The 21,198-nt window shown below is 28.2% G+C and overlaps 1 protein-coding gene across 2 annotated transcripts in view; it reads left to right on the top strand.

Annotated features, from left to right (window-relative positions):
• The window catches only part of LOC122512755 (CD151 antigen-like), a 410,729-nt gene that overhangs the window by 281,718 nt on the left and 107,813 nt on the right, over positions 1 to 21,198 (top strand). For both annotated transcript variants that reach the window (XM_043628790.1, XM_043628791.1), the window contains one exon: positions 18,513 to 18,708. In XM_043628790.1, the coding sequence (XP_043484725.1) occupies positions 18,589 to 18,708 (120 nt within the window). In that variant the 5' untranslated portion in view covers positions 18,513 to 18,588. The remainder of the gene's footprint in view (positions 1 to 18,512; positions 18,709 to 21,198) is intronic.

Raw genomic sequence — 21,198 nt, 5'->3', positions numbered from 1 at the left:
TTTGTTGTAAAAAGGTTTTAGAGGAAAGTCTGTAGGAAAAAAGAGGAAAAACTTGCTCGTCACTTTTGCATGTATTTAAATATTTTTTTTCCTGGTTTTGATGCATTTTAGTTACACATTCGAATTTCCAATCAATTGAAATTGCAGGCATAAAATTTTAATTGATGGTTCCATTTTAGTAAAATGGTTTTTTTCTGTCAGTCACAAATATCGTTACAAAATAAAATGAAAAAAAAAATTTGTCATTTTTTATATAGAAAAATGTTTTCATATATACCATCTGTCCTTTCGATGATAAAGTTTATTTTATCTAGTAGGTTAAACTCAAATGCATGAAACTTTTACGGAAAATGCTCATTAATTCCATATTGTTTAAAGTATTATTATTTTCTTTCATAAGGTTCTCATTTAATCTTGCCATAGTTCTTCTCTCACATATAACGCCTGAGGCGTTGACATCACTCGTCTTGATATAATATACATGTACATATATTTACTCACACCATTCTTGTTAGATGTGCCTAGGTAGCCAGGACATGAAATACATCAACGTGGAGCATTTCACGTGAAAACGCTTTAAAGCGGCACGATAGTTGCAAGTTCGCGAGAAATTACATTTTCAGCTGCAGTATAGAAACCAAGGTTTCATGTTGGCACTTCCTAAGAGGTCAAGTGCCGTAGGTATATACATGCTTTTGTCATCCTCGACACTGTGAAATTCAAGATATCTCACAACAGAAGCAAAATTGTTGGATATGTTTGTTGCAAACAATTTGTAATCTGTATATATGTATATAATAGATAGAGAGAATAAATGCCTTTTAATCAGAACTGAATTGAACCATTTTGTAAATACAAGTGTCAGTGATAATTGATTCTCTATTTCCAACAATCAGTTGAGTTTAGTCTAAATCAAATGAGGGACAAATTTAATTAAGTCAATTCGCCCAAATTCCATTAGAGTCTCATTGATAGAAGAAGGTTGGTTAAACATATTTTAACAATTTTTCATTCAATTTAACCCTCAGTGTTGCAAGCAATTCAAATTGATTTTCAAAAAAGTTAAGCTGCATTATTAGTTTTAAATAGGTTTTGTTCACATTTGTAACCTAAGCGATTTTAAAACTTTCCACGCAACGAATTCGAATTCAGCGTGAAAAATACATACGTTACAACTGTTTGGAAAAAGGTTCATATGATTGACCCAAAATGTCCATCAAAATCTTTTAAATTGTTAGATTTATTAGTTAAAAATAATAAATAATTGTTTATTTATAATATAATCTAGTATCATTGATACCGATAGTGTGAGAATAATTATATAAAAGAATATATTTTATAATTTAAATAACAAATTTCTATTTTGTATAACTTTATAATTATGATTAAATAAATTTTGGTCACTTTAACATTTGAAACTTTTAAATTAGATAAAATTACGATTAGAACTTACTTAAATTTTGAAGTCAAATTATGTATTCATTATCAGCAACTCAAAAAACCCCCTAAATGCAAGTTTTAAGTGAATCTGCTTGATTTAAAAAACTCGTCTGTCATACTGGATTATTATTATCAGAGTAAAAATAATAATAAAATATAAATATAATCATAAAAATAAATAATATCTAATAGTAAATAGTATAATTTATAGTTAAAGCGTTGAAAGCGACTCATTGCATTAAATGAACACCATAGTAAAATACTACTCAAATATAATTTGTACGGCAAATATGGAATGCAAAATGATTCTGCTCATAGAGAGAAATCAAATATCTATCAACAATTCCAGTTTATTTTATCGAGAAAGAAATATGTTTATTTTAGCTAATTTTTTTTCTTTTATAATCAAAACTGTACAAATGTAAAAACCACATTTTGTAATACCTATTATTATATAATAATAATTATAATTATGTAAGGAAAATATTCATAAAAAAACAGTGTCGAAGCCAAACTGTTGTTAAAAATTAAATTATATTATTGATGTGAATGTCTTTCTAGAAGAATCTATTTTTTAATTTTTATTTAGAAATAAAAATACTATCTATAAAAATAAAATTACAATGGAAATAATACATTTTTTAAATTGCAAAATAATTTACTAACTCCCAATATTTATTAGTCTGTTTTAGGTATAGTTTTAACATTTGTAAATTCAACTTAAATTATTATGAATTTTACGTTTTTGTGAACATTAAGTTTACTAGTTTTCAACATTTAAAATTCGAAGCATATTTTATCAAATGAACACAGAAAAAACGATATTCTAAATTTAAGAACCTCTACTGAAATAGAAGCTAAGAATATTTCCCACTTAATTTATGTGGGGGGAGGCGCATGATTATTCCCCAAATTTCATTTGACCGAACTGTCATTTTACCGAATTGCATTTCTCCGAACTGTCATTTTTACGAAATGTCATTTTTTCGAATTGTCATTTTTACGAATTGTCACTTTTGCGAAAAGTGATTTTTGCGAAATATCATTTTTACGAATTGTCATTTTTACGCATCGTTATTGTTCCGAAATGTCATTTTTTCGAATTCTCATTTTTACAAAATGGCAATTTTGTGAATCGACATTTTTGCGAATTGTTACTTTTGCGAAAAGTGATTTTTGTGAAATATCATTATTGCGAATTGTCATTTATGCGAACTGCCATTTTTTCGAATTGTCATTTTTACGAAATGTCACTATTGCAAATTGTCATTTTTGCGAAAATTGCTATAGTAAACTTGTATGCATATATAGATTTACTATAGCAATTTTTGCAAAAGTGACAATTCGTAACAGTTACATTTCGTAAAAATGACAATTCGAAAAAATGTCAGTTCGCATAAATGACAATTCGCAAAAATCACAATTCGAAAAAAATGACTTTTCGCAAAAGTGATAATTCTTAAAAATGTCGATTCGCAAAACTGACATTTCGTAAAAATGTCAAATCGAAAAAATGACATTTCGGAACAATAAAATCGTGCGCTGTTGATAATGTAGAGTGCTTATGGTAGTTTACTTTAATTGCTATATCATTTATGAAAACAGACTTTTTGGATGTAACTTTTCTAAGAGTTATTTTTGTGATTTTAGTTAATGCGATATTTTTAATATTACGGGTTTTGTGACTGTTTTCTTAAAAAAATACTCGTGGGGTTAGGCAGCCAACATTGAACTTTATAAACCATTTTTTTAAGAATAACAAATTTATATTTCCTTAAAATGTTAAATTGAATTTAATTATAATGTATTATTATAATATTATTCAAATGTAAATTTTTGAAGTCTAACAAAATAAAAGTAAGTTAAGGACAACTTCCTTATTATGTTTCACTAATTTTAACTTAAAGTTATGTTTTTTTAACTATTAAAACAGTTGGCCGCCTCACCCCACCTTTTTGCAAATATACCAAAAACGTTGTCCTTTGGGAAAACGGTTGTAGAAATGTTTAAGTGCAAACTACGTCAAAATGTTCTAAGGAGATTTTTTAGCCAAAAAGACAAGCTTTCTAACGCGACATTGAAATTGAAAAAACCTGTTCAAATAACTGCCTCGCAAACCAAAATGTGCCGTCTTGACTGCCTCACCCCGTTATACTCTACTAATTATACATATTATAAATATGGAGAGAAACGAGATTTTTTTATCACCTATATTTCTCTTAGTCTCAATAATGCAGGAACCGAGCAATAAATGGAGAGGGTCTCCATAGAATGGCCGGCAAGGTTAATGCGATTGAATGATTGGCTCGATTAGCAAATTGGTCGCCAGCGTGTAGGACATTGGATAAATGAGGATATGCTTATGCTGGGAACTTGGTGCTGGCAAATTGATAGTTGCCTGAAGGGGTGAGGACGTCAGGAGAGTACGATATATCCATTTCAATCCAGTCAGCGAATTGTTCCATCAATTTCGTACACGCGAAACCGCCAACTATGACATAAACCAAATATGTTATAATCACAAACTTTGACGTAACACTGTATGATATGCCCTGGTATCCTTGTCATGGCGAAACTCAAAAACGGAAACTGCTTCTTAAATATCGTATAATACATGTGCACTATCATGAGTATTAATTTAAACTTGAATACATACATAATTTCAAGAAGGTATCACAAATTAATTATTATTAAATTATGTATATGCATATATATATATATATATATATATATATCCCTATAATATAAAATCATTTCGCCGCCGCCGCCGCTGATTCAGTCATTTCTAAGGGCCCCTTAGAAAGGGAACATAGTCAAGGTTGGCCCACTGTTAAGGTAGGCCAAAATTTAGGTCAATTTTGAGGGCAGTTTTGACCTACGCATCAAAATTTGTCGACGAATTCCCGCTACCCTCAAAATTTAGGTCAACTTTGAGGGCAGTTTTGACCTAGACGTCAAAATTTGACAAAGAATTCCCGCTACCCTCAAAATTTAGGTCAATTTTGAGGGCAGTTTTGACCTAGACGTCAAAATTTGACAAAAAATATCCGCTAACTTCAAAATTTAGGTTAATTTTGAGGGCAGTTTTGACCTACGCATCAAAATTTGACAAAGAATTCCCGCTAACTTCAAAATTTAGGTTAATTTTGAGGGCAGTTTTGACCTACGCATCAAAATTTGACAAAGAATTCCCGCTACCCTCAAAATTTAGGTCAAGTTTGAGGGCAGTTTTAACCTAGACGTAAAAAATTGTCAAACAATTTGCGCGAGCAGACTTAATGATGAGGTGAAGTTTGCCATCTGACCTAACAATGTAAGGTAATTTTAAAATTGTGTTTGCTCTTACACCTATCATTTTGACCTAATTTTGACGTTTTATTTTTACTCTCTCATTTAGTTACGTCATAATCTATGTGTAAATTGACTTTTATTTAACTACAACTTAAAAAGGGACAATAAAGGACAATCAACGTATCTATGATACGTCAAAATCTATTTAAAATTTAACGTCTTTTTAACCTACAGGTTAAAATGGGTCAAAATATATGTCAAAGTTTAATCTAATTTTTGACATATAGTTAAAAAAAGGTCCATAACGATTGTTACATTGCGTCGAAATCTATGTGTATTTTGTCATATATGTATTGTATGCAGTTTATTAAGATGCATTCATATTAAGAAAAAATTACTTTAAATTTATAAAAATTGAAATAAATATAAAAATAGAGGTGGGGGTTTGGCGCGCGAAGCGCGCAGGGGGGCGAAGGCCCCCTAGTATATATATATATATATATATATATATATATATATATATATCCATTTATAGAATCAATTTAAATTTAACAAAAAATATTAAATTTCATAAATAAATAAACAAATTGTTTTTAATTTTTATGTATGTGTAAGTGTGGGTATGTGAAAACAGTAGCCACAAAATAATTGAATTTTTTAGAACAATTTTTTTATTTATGAAAATAATTGAATTGTCTCGATGAATTTTATTAACATTTTTTTTGAATAATTGAAATCTTTTGAAAAATTTTATTAAAATAATAGATATTGAAAATTATTGAATTGAGAGAAATTTTTTAAAGTAATTGCAATTTTTCCAAAAATTTTGTAGATAATTGAAATTTTAACGAGAATTTTTTAAAAAATTTTGATAGTAATTAAATTTTTGCGAAGAACTTTATTAATTTTGAAAATAATTGAATTTCTGCATTCCTTTGTAACTTCTTCAAAGTCAATTTTAAGTGTTTTTAACTAAAATTCTTCTATAAATCCATTATTTTTAATTTCAATTCAATTATTATTTTCTAGAATTTTTAATTATTGTTTATGAAAATAATTTAATTATTGCAAAGAAATTTATAACAAATTTGTAAATAATTGAATTCCTGTGAAATTTTTATTATTTATGAAAATAATTAAATGTTTGCGTACTATTTTGTTAAAATTTTTTTTAAATAATTGAATTCTTTTGGTAAATTTTATTAAAATAGTGGATGTTGAAAATCATTGAATTGCGAAATATTTTTGAAAATAATAGAAATTAGGACAAGAATTTTATTAACATTTTTGAAAATAATTGAACTTTGGTGCAGAATATTGTTATTTATAAAAATAATTGGGATTTTCACGAGAATTTAAAAAAATTTTTTAGATTGAATTTTATGAGAACAATTTTATGAGAAGAATTTTATTACTTTTAAAAATAACTGAATTTCTACAATTATTTGTAATTTCTCTAAAGTTTAATTTTTTTAGTGTTTTCAACGAAAAATTGTTTTTAAAATTTTTAAATTCTATTATTTTTAAAGTTGCTAATTTTATTTTAAAAAGTAAGTAAGAAGTTAGCTGCGCGTTTTAGCGCGCGAATTGTTGCTTGTTATTAATATAATAAAAAGACAAATAGTGGAGCAATTCTCTTAATTTTTTTAAAGGGAATATTTAAAATATTGTCTTAATAAAAGTTTTCTTGCAAACAACTATATATGTATATGTATATATATTTATTAAATGTGTTTACGGATTTGTGAACGAGTTTCCCAGACGCGTCAGTAGATATTTCCGCTGTCTGCTTTTATTTCCGCGTAACTGACTGCTTTCGCGATTGTTCGCGGTGCAGAGACATTTTCTCGTGGTAATAATAAATTGTCTTTTCTTCTTCTTCTTCTTCTTCTTTTTTTCTGAGGCAAATCTCATTCCCTCAAAATTTTCCAGGAGATCTATACTAAAACCACCCAAGTGTTTACTGTGCGCCGCATGCAAGTCCGCTTTCTATATATGATCTATTTCTCTCCCTCGGGAGAGTCTTTACCGATAATGGATATTTTCGAGCGAGAGCTTCATATAATTCAACTAACTACTTGATACCCTTTCCAGAATCGTGTGACCGAGTTGAAACTTTCGTTTCTTCGAATGCAATTCAACTCTATCGTCGTCTCTTGTGTCCGGCGATATAATGACATTCGGCTTTCCGGTTAGAATATATTGAGGAAACGAATTTCCTATGCGAAAGCTGCATTGAAGAGGGACCACACTTTTTTTCCGTGGAAAAAAGAGCTTCAAAATATAGTTTTGTATATTGAGAGACACGCTAGTGTGGAAGAATTAAAAATATTTTGCATTTTTTTTTTGCTTTGTAAAGATATTGTCATCGCTTGTCTTTTAGGAATTTACTATATAAGGCAACGTGATCTCGCATAACAATTGAACTTTATAATTTCATTTCACTTTTTTCGTGGAAAGAAACGAAAATACAAATTACATCTATTTCCTCGACATGCACCACTAAAGTAAGAGTTAGAAAAACAGAAAAAACAGTAATAATATTCAACTGAAAAATTAAAAGTTAAGATAAAATGGAATTGGATTTTTAGGGGGTGCTGATTATAAATCTAATGTCGATTTTTCAAGACTAAAGCATCAAATTTTAACCTTAAAATTGCTTTTACTTGACATACCAATCTTAGATTCTTGATTTTAAATTATTTGAAAAACCATTCATATCGAGTAACTATTGGTCAATATTTCTCTAAAATTTTTACCCTAAAACAATTGTGCCATCAACTGCCATCAACGTATACATATATTGAGAAATTTTGTGATTCAAATGCATATCAATTATCTAGAGTTATATAATTTTTCTTATGTATGAATAAAAATGTTGACTTATATTCTTATTTTTTATTGGCAAAATTTTGTATCCCATTTATGGTCCCCCGCAGGACTGCGGGATGAAGTTTGTAAATAAATAAAAAAATAAATAATCAGCGACACCAAAAACCCCTAAGTAACTTGTTTTAGGCTAATTCAGTTGATTTAAAGTTATTTTTCCGTTCTGTTGCTTTGGTTCTGCCATTTTGAATTTGGAAAAAACTTACTTCTGATGATTCCTAATCAACAACCCTAAAAATGTGATTTTTGAAAATTCATCTGCCATATTGGATCACATGCAAGCATCACAATGGGATTTTTTTACAATTTACTTTTTAAAACTGTCGACTGACATGTCTACGCTGTAGACATGTCTACAGCGTAGACCCTTTAATTTAAAACAAATAACACTCGAATAGATTAAAAATTATACGATGTAGACAGTTTTAAAAAGTTAATTGTAAAAATATCCCATTGTGATGCTTGCAAGTGATTTTTGAAAATGTTTTAAAACTCATTTAACACATCAGGCCTATTTCGGAACTTTTTGGAAAATCTTCTCTATATTATAAGGTATAAATAAATTGAAAAAAAAATTTTTTAAATCCGGCACAAAGTTAAAAAAAATTAATTTGTTTATAAAAACAATTTTTTGTTTACATTTCTTAAAAGTCGAAAGAAAACTAAAACTTTCACTCATTGACAACTTTTTCCTAAACTCAATATTTTCGGACTTATAAGCTACTGAATATAGGTCTACAATTACAAGTCCAAAATTTCGAAAATTCATAACTCGAAAATTTTGACAATTAAACAAAAATAAAAAAAAACGTATTTGTTTTTTTTTGCTACAGAATAGAAAAAAAATATTTTTAGCCGATTTTAAGAGGTCGTTTTTCAAAATAGCGCCAATTTCTGGGTGTGAGACACAGCATATCGCCAGTTGTGAGACGCTGTTGACACCTATCTGGGCAGCATAAAAAATACGATTTTGCAATAGGCATACTATTTAAATGTTGTTTTGTTTTTTTTCTTGAATTTTTGGGCATGCCAAGTGGAAGAAAGTCAATCGATTCAGAAGAAATCAATTTTAATGCTCTTGTTGAAGAGACGCATGACTAAGATTCCCGAAATCTTATTTGACATAATAGCCATTTGACATAAAACTATTTACCATAAATTTCATTTGACAAAAAATCTATTTGGTATAAAAAACATTTAATTTGAAATTTATTTGACATACATTTCATTAAACATACAATTTATATTGCATAAATGGCATTTAATATGATATCCTTTTGATATATATATATATATATATATATATATATATTCAATTAGACATAAAATTTATATAACATATATGTCATTTGACATAGAATTAATTCAACATATATTTTATTTGATATAAAAATCATTTAGCATAATTTCCATTTAACATAAAAATACAATTGACTTGAATTTTATTTCACATAAAAATCACTTGACATATACTTCAATTGACATAAGTTTTATTTGACATAAAATTAATTTGAAGTAAAATTTGATTAACATATACGTCATTTGACATAATATACATTTAACCCCTTGGCAGTCGATGACGTGTATACACGTCATGGTGCAGCCCAGTGGGAAATTTGCAACCGGCGCGGATCCTCGCCTGTACCGACGCCGGAGTAGTGGTACTGGCTGGGAACCGCCTTCGTACCGCCCGAGAACTGGTATTCTACCAAAAGATGACTTGGCCAGGAGCTGGCTGGCCATCCGTCTCGGAACTGGCATTCTACCGCCCGGTAACCGGCCGCGAAGAGCCGTTCCGTGTATAATTCAACCGGCTGGGACCCGGCACTGTACCGACTGCGGATCTTTCATTTCCTAGCCAGATGTGCGCTGGCGATGCTGGCATTCTACCGCCTGACAACCGGCTCGGATCAAAATGATAATTTCAACAAATATCAATAAAAAAATAATAATTAATTGCAAAAGATAAATACGGATGACAATTCATTGACAGTTCACTTTACACATTTTTTTATACACTTAACGGTATTTTTTTATATTTACATTTGAAAAATCCTAACGCTTGGGGGTACGAACCTACGCCTAACCGAATATTTACGCACCGAAATCTCGCACGCTAACCACTATGCTACGCTCGCATGGGACTCTCAAATCTTAAATGCTTTCAAGTCTCACTAGCTAAAATGAAAATTGTAAAATTACTACGCACCAATAAACAATTTTCAAATACGGACTGATGTTATACCGGTATTTATGAATATTTTAATATTTCGTTTAAAAAGGAACTTGTTAAAATTGTTATTTTATTATTATATTTTTTAATATTTTATTACGTAATTATTAATAATTAAATTAAATTTGAATGCACAACACATTTTTTTAATTTTTTAATTTGCAGAAAAGTGTCAATAAATAATTACTTAATATATTGTTTAAATTAAAAAGAGATTATTAATTAATTAACAATAAATAAATAAATTAATAATCTGTTTTTTATATATTTATTTAATGTGTTATTTATTGTAGGTATTATTATATATTGAACACATTTTCTTTCAAGTTAATATTATTATTTATTAAAAATTATTTATTTAATTGCACATTAATAAAGTTGGATTTTTATAAATATAATGAAAAAATTAAGTTTCTTATATTCTTCCTTTGCATCAATACAATTAATTTATTTATTGGTTAAATAATAATAATAATAATAATAATATTATTATAATAAATGCAATTAGTTATTGTAATAATTAATTAGCTATGATATATATAATAAAATCAATTTATGATTATACTGATAATGTAAACTATAACAATAAATGACGAGATCCGCAGTCGGATCCGCCCCAGCACCACGCCAGTACTGACGAAAGTAGAAAGGCGGATCCAAAATTCTGAGCCTAATCTGTTCCGCGCCGGTTGAATTTTGGGATCCGAATCGGTACAAAACATCGGTACTGGCGGTCCGCACGGGCGCGGATCCCAGGCGGTTGTAAACTCCGACATTCGTCCGACTTTTCCTCCTGGGAGGTGGGCTCAAACTGTCGATGACGTGTATAGACGCAAGCAGATTTTTGGCTACAAAAACACACAGATTTGTCCACAAATTGATACTCGGGGGTTTTCGGGGTCGCTGATTACGAATCCGTTTGCAGATTTTAAAAATTCAAAATGGCGGATCCAATATGGCAGACGACATTTTTAAAAATTTATCGGAATCACTTGAAACTTGTTACTCAGCGGTTTTAGGGGTCGCTGATTACGAATCCGATATCAGATTTTGAAAATTCAAAATGTCGGATCCAATATGGCGGACGACATTTACTAAAATTCATCAGATTCACTTGAAACTTTTTACTTGGGGGTTTTTAGGATCGCTGATTACGAATCCGATTTCAGATTTTAAAAATTCAAAATGGCGGATCCAATATAGCGGACGACATTTTCAAAAACTCGTCCGATTCATTTAAAACTCGTTACTCTGCTGTTTTTGGGGTCGCTGATTACGAATCTAGCATCAGATTTCTAAAATACAATGTGGCGGTTCGAATATGGCTGGCGCCATTTTAAAAAATTTATCAGATTTACTTAAAAGTTGTTACTTAGGATTTATTGATGTCGTAGATTAAAAATGTAATATCGGTTTGAAAAATGGCGGATCCAATATAAGAACAAACAAAAAAAATATTAAAAAACAAAATAAATAAAGGAGTGTAAAATTCGACCGCATACCTCCACGTGGTAAACTCTGGGGTCGTAGTAACGTAGACCGACAGATTGGCTCAGTCGGATAGATGCCTCGCTTGGCGGTCGTTTAAGGACCCTTGGTTCGCGCCCATTTGGCTTGGTATTTTTCCGGCACGTGAGACAATCTGAGCGGGAGGTTTGACGTCGAAGTATAATGATGTGCACCGTCGATTATTGTCCGGTACACACCATTAGAATTCGACTGTCGATAAACCGGTTGTACTCAGGAGAGGTTTTCTACAGTTTCCCTCTCCACTGGCGAGAAAATCTATTAGGCGGGTGGTGCAGCCAAATGCGAGTACTCCTAATTTTCAAGTCGCTCTGTAGGCGCAAAATTTAGTATTAAGGAAATGTATATAAGAAATATTGTAAAAACAAAATTTGTAAAGAGACACTTGTATAGCCAAGTATGTAAGGCTAAAGACAGGTGTATAAACAAAATAAACAAAAAATACTAAACAGCTGACTGCAGGGGAAAATTTTGTATTTATTATCGTTTCAAAAGTTTTTCGTAATCAGCGAAAACCCTCTAGTAACGAGTTTCAAATGAATCCGATGAATTTTAGAAAATTTCGTTTGCTATATTGGATCCGCCATTTTGAATTTTAAAAATCTGAAATCGGTTTCGTAATCAGCGACCCTGAAAACCCCCGAGTAAAAAGTTTCAAGTGAATCCGATGAATTTTAAAAAATGGTATCCGCCATATTGGATCCGCCATTTTGAATTTTCAAAATCTGATATCGGATTTGTAATCAGCGACCTCAAAAACCCCTGAGTAACAAGTTTTAAGTGAATTTAGTCGATTTTTAATTTTCATGTCCGCCATATTGGATCCGCTATTTTGAATTTTCAAAATCTGATATCGGATTCGTAATCAGCGACTTCAAATACAATAGTATGCTCGTTTGCGCAAATTTTAGTGTTCTAAAAAGTTGTCGACATTTTGAGCCCACTTATGAGATTTTGGTGTTGACTGCGAAGGGGTTAATAAATTTTATTTTGTCCTAAAATTCATTTGTCATAAATTTCATTTGTCATAAATTTCATTTGACATAAATTTCACTTGACATAAATTTCATTTGATATAAATGTCATTTAATATAATTCTCATTTAACATAAATTTCATTTTACATAAATTTCATTTGACATAAAAGACATTTAACATAATTCTCATTTGCCATAACAGTCATTTGACATAAATTAGATTTGACATAAAAGTCATTCAACAAAATTCTCATTTGACATAAAAATCATTTTACACAAATTACATTTTACATAAAAATATCGGCGCGAATTTAAAAAGTAACCAATTAGATATTATCAACAACATTGTGATTCAACAATTTTGAAATTCGCGCCTATATTTTCATGTCAAATGATCTTTATGTAAAATTAAATATATGACAACTGAATTTTATGTCAAATGAGAATTATGTGTAATGACTTATCCGTCAAATGAAATTTATATTCAGTGAACTTTATGTCAAATGAAAATTATGTTAAATTGGATTTCTACCAAATGAAATATATGTCAAGTAAATTTTATGTTAAATAATAATTATGTTAATTGGCGTTTATGCCAAATAAAATTTATATCAATTTAATTTTATGTTAAATAATAATTATGTTAAATGATATTCACTTCAAATGAAATTTATGTCAAGCGAATTTTATGTCTAATGATATTTATGTCAAATGGATTTTGTGTCAAACGAGAATTACGTTAAATGGCATTTATGCCAAATGAAATTGATTTCAAATGAATTTTATGTTAAATGGATTTTAGAACAAATAAAATTTACGTTAAATAAATTTTATGTCAAAAGAAATTTTTGTTAAATGATTTTTATGTATTATATTCTTCCTTCGTTTGAAGAACGACCCATATGCAAACTATAATAATATACAAAAATTAACTTATGATGACAACCTTTGGGCTCTCTCTCTCGCCTATATAATAATTATAATAATGATGAAGTGACTTGGAAAATTGATAATTTTCAACATTCATACTGATAAACTCTTGCTTTTACATAATTCAAATTCATGTGAAATATAATATTTTTTAAAGTTGAATATCGATTATTGAAGGATTTCGAAACAAGATGTTTTGGAAGTTTTGACAAGGAGATTTGCGCTTAAAATGTGTCAGTAAATGTCGCCTATAAAAAGTCGATTTATTGTAATGATTTGAAAGACAAGTCGGTTATAAAGTCACATCGTTTAAAAAGTTTATATAGATTAAATTGGTCCAAGGAAATTGCACAGGAGAGCAAATAAACGTTTCTTGTGTCTGAATGTGTACATACATATATGTGTGTTTGTATGCTCGCAACGAGAATATAGGTTCAGCATCAGTTTTATGAGAATGTAGATCCCCTTTCTTTCAGAACTTCTTCGATTCTATACCGTTTTTCCTTTTCTTTTTTTTCTCTCCTTTTTTATATTGCAGGTTCATCTCAACGCAGAAACAGCCTCGCCCACGTGAAACGGGTCACACCCTTTCGTCTCACCGTCCAACTCTGCCTTCTTCCTTTATTTTCCTTATTTTTTCCTTTCTTTATTTTATTTCCTTCTTTTTTAATTCATTTCCGTAAGACGTCATTTTTACTCCAACGCTATAGTTTATGTTCGTCTAAATAATTTACGAGAACCAAAATGAGAAAATGGAACATAAAAAATATCCTTTTGGTATCACCTTCAATTTCATTTCTATGATTATTCTCACTCCCGCGTCTTTCTCGTGTTTTTTTATGAGAGAATATTTTCGAAGCAGAACCAATTAATATTTTCTGATTTTTAGTTCCTTTCCTCTAAATTTCTGCTGGATTTTTTTTTATTTTAATGAAAATTTGTTGTTGTTCAAACTTAGTTAAAATATTTGAGAAATTAATTACATTCTAAAAAATTGTATTTTTTGTTTTGAGTTTTATTAATAAAGTAATGTGAAATTGAAAAAAGGGGAAAAGCCTTTTTTTCATAAACGAGAATGCAATTTTTTTTATTAATGGATAATGTGCAAGCATTTTATCGACGACATTCAGGGTCGATAAAGTTTAAAATATATGTAATAATTACGAGGCAGATCGAGACGTCGAACGCAGACAAGAAGAACAGTAAATTATTCCCCCCTTTGGTATAATTAAGCGATAAATAAAAGCTTTTCATGCTGAAAATATTCATGAATTGAAAAACAAATTATTATGTCGTAATAAATAGTTTGCCTGCAACTGCCATTGATCCACTAAATTATTTACGTTAATCAGACTTCATAAATTTTCAAACGTCTTATAAAAGTTGAATAAAACAATTTCAAGGTTATTATTCTCATAGATTTTTGTCTTCTCCAAATATATCTATATTTTCTTTTTGAATTTTAAGTTTTTAAAAGAAACATTTTACTGTGTTTCCTTTTTAACATTCTCATCGCATGAGAAGGTATTAGGTTTGATCGAAAATTGACTTTTGTTAATTTTATGAAATCTTCACGTTTTGGGGTGATGCCTTGAGTCGGAAAAACATAATGGTCTAGAAAAAGCGTCTGTCTGTAGACGCAATGATGTCGTTACGATGACTTTTGAAAAACTTATTGTATCAACTTGTAACTTGGCATGCACAAAGTTAGTGTTAAAATACAGATTTTTATGACACGAGGGGAGATCTCAGGGCGCCCTCGACCTCCACTCGTGACACAAAAAACACCGTAAACAAATGTCTGCCTTTGTTTTCTTGTTGCTTAATATAATATTTTATCATTTTTATTAAGTTATTTGTCTTTTTTTGGCATTTTATCCTATATCACTGAAAATGATTTCTTTTTTTCTATTAGGTTTATGAATAAATTATGACGAATATTTTAAAAAATTTTAGTTCAAATATTTATTTTAATCGTAGACGTAAAATATAAGATATGTCTATTAGAAGAAATTCAAAGAAGATGAGCATTATATAGAGAATAATGTGAATTTTGGAGAACGCCAAATTGTGAAATAGTGATAAGACAAAATATGAAAATTTCTTAGTGCCCCGAGGGAATGAAAGTTACAGGAAAATATTATTTGGCATAGACCCAGAAACAAGTCCCGAGGCCCACGAATCTAATTATATAGCTATATATATAATGTACGTAGGAAAATGCATCTGTCCATGCAGGTGAAAGAGGAGAAAAGACGATTTCTTCTGGGACAAGAGAGCGCGCACTCCCCGAAGGCGAAAGAAAGAAATAAATCCTCGTGATTTTCTGCGGGGAGTGCTACATTCTGCGTCATCAAAAATCTGCAAGGGGCGTCTGTGAGTGAAATAAGCGCTCGCGACTACAATGGGACTCGCATTTGAAAATCTTTTCTTCCATTTTTTTCAATCCGAATACAAATATATATACAGATATAATTTCTTACGACGTCATGAATAACAGAAATTTTATCGCTTAGTTTATTCTGTTACTAACATCGAGAAAATATTTAATTGAGTCAATTCAACAAGATTTAAAAAGGATTATTTAATATTAAATTTAGTGGAGATTTTTCATAATTTTTTTTAATGAAAAAATGTTCTTCTTACTACCATACAAAATATATTTGAATTTTTTTTTCATTTTTCAACCCTCGTTTTTTTATTTATTTCTATTGTTTCTCTGCTTAACGCATCGTTAATTTTACTATTAATTTAAATGTTTATTATCAAACACTCGACGATTGTTGGAAAATTTTCAATCAAAACTTTCAGAACTTTTCAACCATATTGCTGCATGAAAAAAATATAAAGTAGCTTTCGCTAATATTCCGAGGTTTACTATTTTTACAAAAATTACTTTGAAAATGGTATACTTTACTCCAGAAACAGTAAAATAACAGATAGAAATGCACAGAAATTCCAAATTCCTACTATTTACTACTTTTTTACGATAAGCTACTATTTGGATACTTTTTTTTAAATTTGTGACACTAAAAGCTACTTTTTCCTATTTTTGAGAATTTCCACAAGTTTAAATTCGCTAATAATTGTAATAAAAAAATTATTCTTGAAAATTTTAATAAAATTATTCTTAGAAACAATTCGAAAGTTTTTTGCGAGAATTCAGCTATTTTCATAAATAATTAAATTCAAATATTTTCAATATCTATTATTTTATTTATTTATTTAAATATACAAATTTATATATTCTAATAAAATTTCTCAAAGAATTCAATTATTTATAAAAAAATCAATAAAATTCAAAGCGAAAATTCAAATAATATATGAATAATAATAAAATTTTCACAGTGATTCAATTAAAAAAAATTGCTTTAATTTATTTCACAAAATTGAAACAAATTAAAGCAATTTTTTTCAAAGAAATCAATTGTTTAAATATTTTAATAAAAATCTTTAAAAAGAAATTAATTATTTTCTAAAAATTTGTTTATAAGAATTCAATTATTTTCATAAATATTTTCATGAATAATAAAATTCTTCAGTGGAATTCAATTATTTTCAATGCAATTTTAATTCAATTCTTTGAAATCTTTCAATTATATTTTCGAAAATTTACACAAAATTTTTCAAACTACTTTACTAATTTTCAAAAATTTAATAAAATTCAAAACTAAAATTCAAATGTTATCATGAATATAATAAAATTTTCAAAGTAATTCAATTGTGTGAAATACAATTTTCAAGAAATTTTTTGGAAAGAAATCAATTATTTAAATATTTTAATAAAATTCTTTGTAAAAAATTAATTATATTCTAAAATTTTGACAAAATTTATTTAGTGACAAATTGAGGCGTAGTTTTCAAAAAAATTTGAATCATAGGCAATTTTATTAACTTCGCGATATATTTTTAATCGAATTTGAATTAAATTATTTGAAATATTTGAATTATTCTTTTAAATTTTTATAAAATTAATAAAAGAATCCAATTATTTAAAAAAAATTTATTAAAATTCGTCACAAGAATTTAATTATTTTCATAAATAATAAAATTCGTTGCAGGAATTCAATCATTTAAAAAAGAAAATAAATTTCTTTACAGAATTTGAATTATTTTCTGTACTTTGATAATTTTTCAGTCTAAAAACTACTTTTTGCTACTTTTTTAAAACAAATTATTGAGTGCGAAGCCTGTAAGTGAGTCTGAAAACTTTGACAAGAAGCTTCAAATATTTTCCAGTGGTCGGTACAATTTTAACAATTTAATGATTAAAAAATTAGTAAATTTTTGTATTCCTTAAATTCGAAATTAAAATTAAATTTTCAAATTATAACCCGAGATATCGAAGAACTAGAGAATAATTTAATAAGTCGGGATATTATGAAAGAACCGGAAGTCGTATTTCGATTCCCATATATTCGCGATTTATATATATAGTATTAGATTTAAATTTACCAATATTTCAATTCAAATAAGTCGAGCCATTTCGGCAAGGGTGAAATGGGTGTTATGGAGGAGCCAGAAATTTTGCAACCCTCGTCGTCATCATCTTCATCTTTGACTTAGAAGCTTCAAAAGGAATTTCTTCTTTACGCGGGAGACGAGAAATATTCCTTCGGGAAAGGATGCGCTCAGCGGAAAGATTTATAAAGTGGGGTACGCCATTTGTTGGCTTCAATCCAGCAGAGAAGTCTTTTTACATCGACACGAAATGCATCTTGCTACACTTAATACGTTATGACTTCACGTCTATTGCGTGCTCTACATAACATTGCAACGTGATCTGATTCCATTTCTTTTACTATTTCCAAAACTACTATATTTTTCGTTCACATCGAAAAAAATTAAGCCTGACAAAATTATTACACGTCAATAAAATTATATAGATTATTAATTTTTTTGGTTCTTACTTACATTTCGTTTATCCAAAATTTACTTCTTATGTGCGTGTAGCAAATAAATAAGAAGTAAATTTTGAATAAACGAAATGTTTTCTGAGATTTAACCCCGTTAATCATTTTCGTATATACACTGGAGTCTGAATCCTTTTTTTTTGCACTCGTGAACCAAGGGAAAGTACATTGATAAATTAGGACCAATTTTCTAAAGATACTTTTTGCTACCCTGAAGTTAAACGAATTATCTTTTCTGGCTTGTGTACAAAAGTAGGATAAGAAATGAAAGTAGTGACCTAACTTGAGATATATATTTTATTTTTGGTTACAGGAAGTCATGACAAGGTAACGACAGTGTGCAGAACGAGGAAGGTGACAGATAGTGAAAAACTTACAAAAAAAAGAACATGGCGAAAGGAGCTGAAAGATTACCCGGCACAACAACAAGAATAAGAACGAGAGACGATGGCTGTTGTTCAGTCAACTTCTTAAAATACGTTCTACACATATACAATGTTGTTCTATTTGTAAGTATTACTGAATTTTTTTTTTTTTTGTAACATTCATAATTTAATAAGATTCATTATCTTTGGAGGTTCTACTCTTTAAAAAATCGATTTTCGATAAATTTTCTTCAAATTTTCTGGAAATGTTTCTTTGTGTACAAAAACGAGATATTTTGGTAGACATTTTTAATTTTCAACATAATCCTATGTTGAAGTTGAAGTTTGAACTTGAGTAACTCAAAATTCGCAAAGGGTTATAAAATTTTTACCACACTTAAAGCGCACTCAAAGAAATATTTTCTCAAAATTTTAAGAAAATTGATCGAAAATCGATTTTTTCAAGAGTAGCATTGTATTTACTACTGAAAAGTAGTTAAAATAACTAAGAAAGTAGTTGGAACAATAAGATTTTAAAATTTAACAATTAGCAGTAATCACGTGATGACGTGACCAAACCGCCTCACAGTGGCGAAAAATTTACTTTTTCGTTTCAAATCACTCTACTGGTCACAGTTTTTTACCTAAGCGAATTTTCTTTTTTTCTAAATCTTCGTAATTAAATTCTTTATCTATCTCTCAAGCCCGATTTTTGAATTTTTGCTTTTAAACATTTTTTTAATAACAATAAGTATTAAAAAAATCATAAAATCGTAGAAAATATTTTTTTAGCTTCATTAATTAAGAAAATTAATCAAAAAATTAATCAAAATAATGTTTATTAAATTGTTTAAACAATTAATTGTTGCTATTTTTTTATAAACTGTAATTAGGGATAGAAATTTCTTGTTTTTTCTCAACTATGCAATTTGTCATTAGTAAAACATATACTAATGATAAAAAAAAATTATTAATTAAACATTGTTTAAACAATTAAATGTTGTTATTCATTTATAAACTGTACTTAGGGCTAGAAATTTCTTGTTTTGTCTCAATTGTACAATTTGTCAGGAGTAAAACATCTACTAATGATAGAAAATAAAATATTATTTATTTATTAAATTGTATAAACAATTAATTGTTATTTTTTTCATTTATTATAATTAGGGTTAGAAATTTTTAGTTTTTTTTCAATTCTGCAAATTTTTATGAGTAAAATTTCTACTGATGATAAAAAAAAATTAATTAATTAAACATTGTTTAAACAATTAAATGTTGTTATTTTTTTATAAACTGTACTTAGGGCTAGAAATTTCTTGTTTTTTCTCAATTGTGCAATTTGTCAGGAGTAAAGCATCTATACTGATGATAGAAAATAAAAAATTATTTATTTATAAATTGTTTAAACAATTAATTGTTATTATTTTTGTTACAAACTGTACTTGGGGCTAAAAAATTTTGTTTCTGTATTGTGCATTTTCTTGTAACTACAACATTCAAGTATTAAAGAAAAATTAAAAATTAATTCTTTAAACTTTGTTTAAACAATTTATTTTATTAACATGTCAATTTACTGTACTTAAAACTATAAATTCCTACTTTTATCTCAATTGTGCAATTTATTATTTAACCATTCTTTAAACAATTTATAGTCTTTAATTTTTCAATTGATTGTATTCAGAAGAAAATAGAAATTTCTAGCCATAAGTGCACTTTATGAAAAAAATGACAACAATACATTGTTTAAACAGTTATAAAATAAATTATTTTTTATTTTTTATCAACAGTAGAAATTTTACTCCTGAAACATTGCAGAATTGAGAAAAGAACTAGAAATTTCTAACCCTAAGTATAATAAATGAAAAAAATAACAATTAATTGTTTATACAATTTAATAAATAGATGTTTTATTTTTTATGATTAGGTAGATGTTTTCTCCTGATAAATTAAAAATTGTATAATTAAGAAAAAAACTAGAAATTTCCAGTACTCAGAATAGTTTGTGAAAAAATAACAATAATTAATTGTTTAAACAATGTTTAATTTTATTATTTTTTAACTTTTTATCATTAGTAGATGTTTTACTCGTGACGAATTGCACAATTGAAAAAACTAGGAATTTCTAGCCCTAATTACAGTTTATAAATAAATAACAACAATTAATTGTTTAAACAATTTAATACATTGTTATACTTTTATTATAAACCAGAAACACACAAACATTATTTTAATAGGTTTTTTAATTAATTTTCCTAATTAAAGAAGCTAAAAAAATTTTTTTACGATATATTATTGTTATTAAAAAAAATGTTGAAAAACAAAAATTCAAAAATTGGGCTCGAGAGGTAGACAGAGAATTTAATTACGAAGATTTAGAAAAAAAGAAAAATCGTTTTGGTCTAAAATTGTGACCTGTAGAGTGATTTGAAACAAAAAAGTACATTTTTCGTCATTGTGCGCCTCATGCTGCTAAAGTCATGACTTTTCTATAAAGCTCAGAAATTTAAACCTAAAGATAGTCATCAGTAGTAAAAGAAAATTATATAGACAGACAGAACTTCTCAAAATAAATAAATTTCTGAATCAGTTATAAAAAAATAATTCTTGAAAAACAAAGTTACATTATATTTTCAC

Source organism: Leptopilina heterotoma, unplaced genomic scaffold (assembly GCF_015476425.1).
Source record: "Leptopilina heterotoma isolate Lh14 unplaced genomic scaffold, ASM1547642v1 Lhet_125, whole genome shotgun sequence".
NCBI lineage: Eukaryota > Metazoa > Arthropoda > Insecta > Hymenoptera > Figitidae > Leptopilina > Leptopilina heterotoma.
This window is presented reverse-complemented; position numbering and strand designations above follow the sequence as displayed.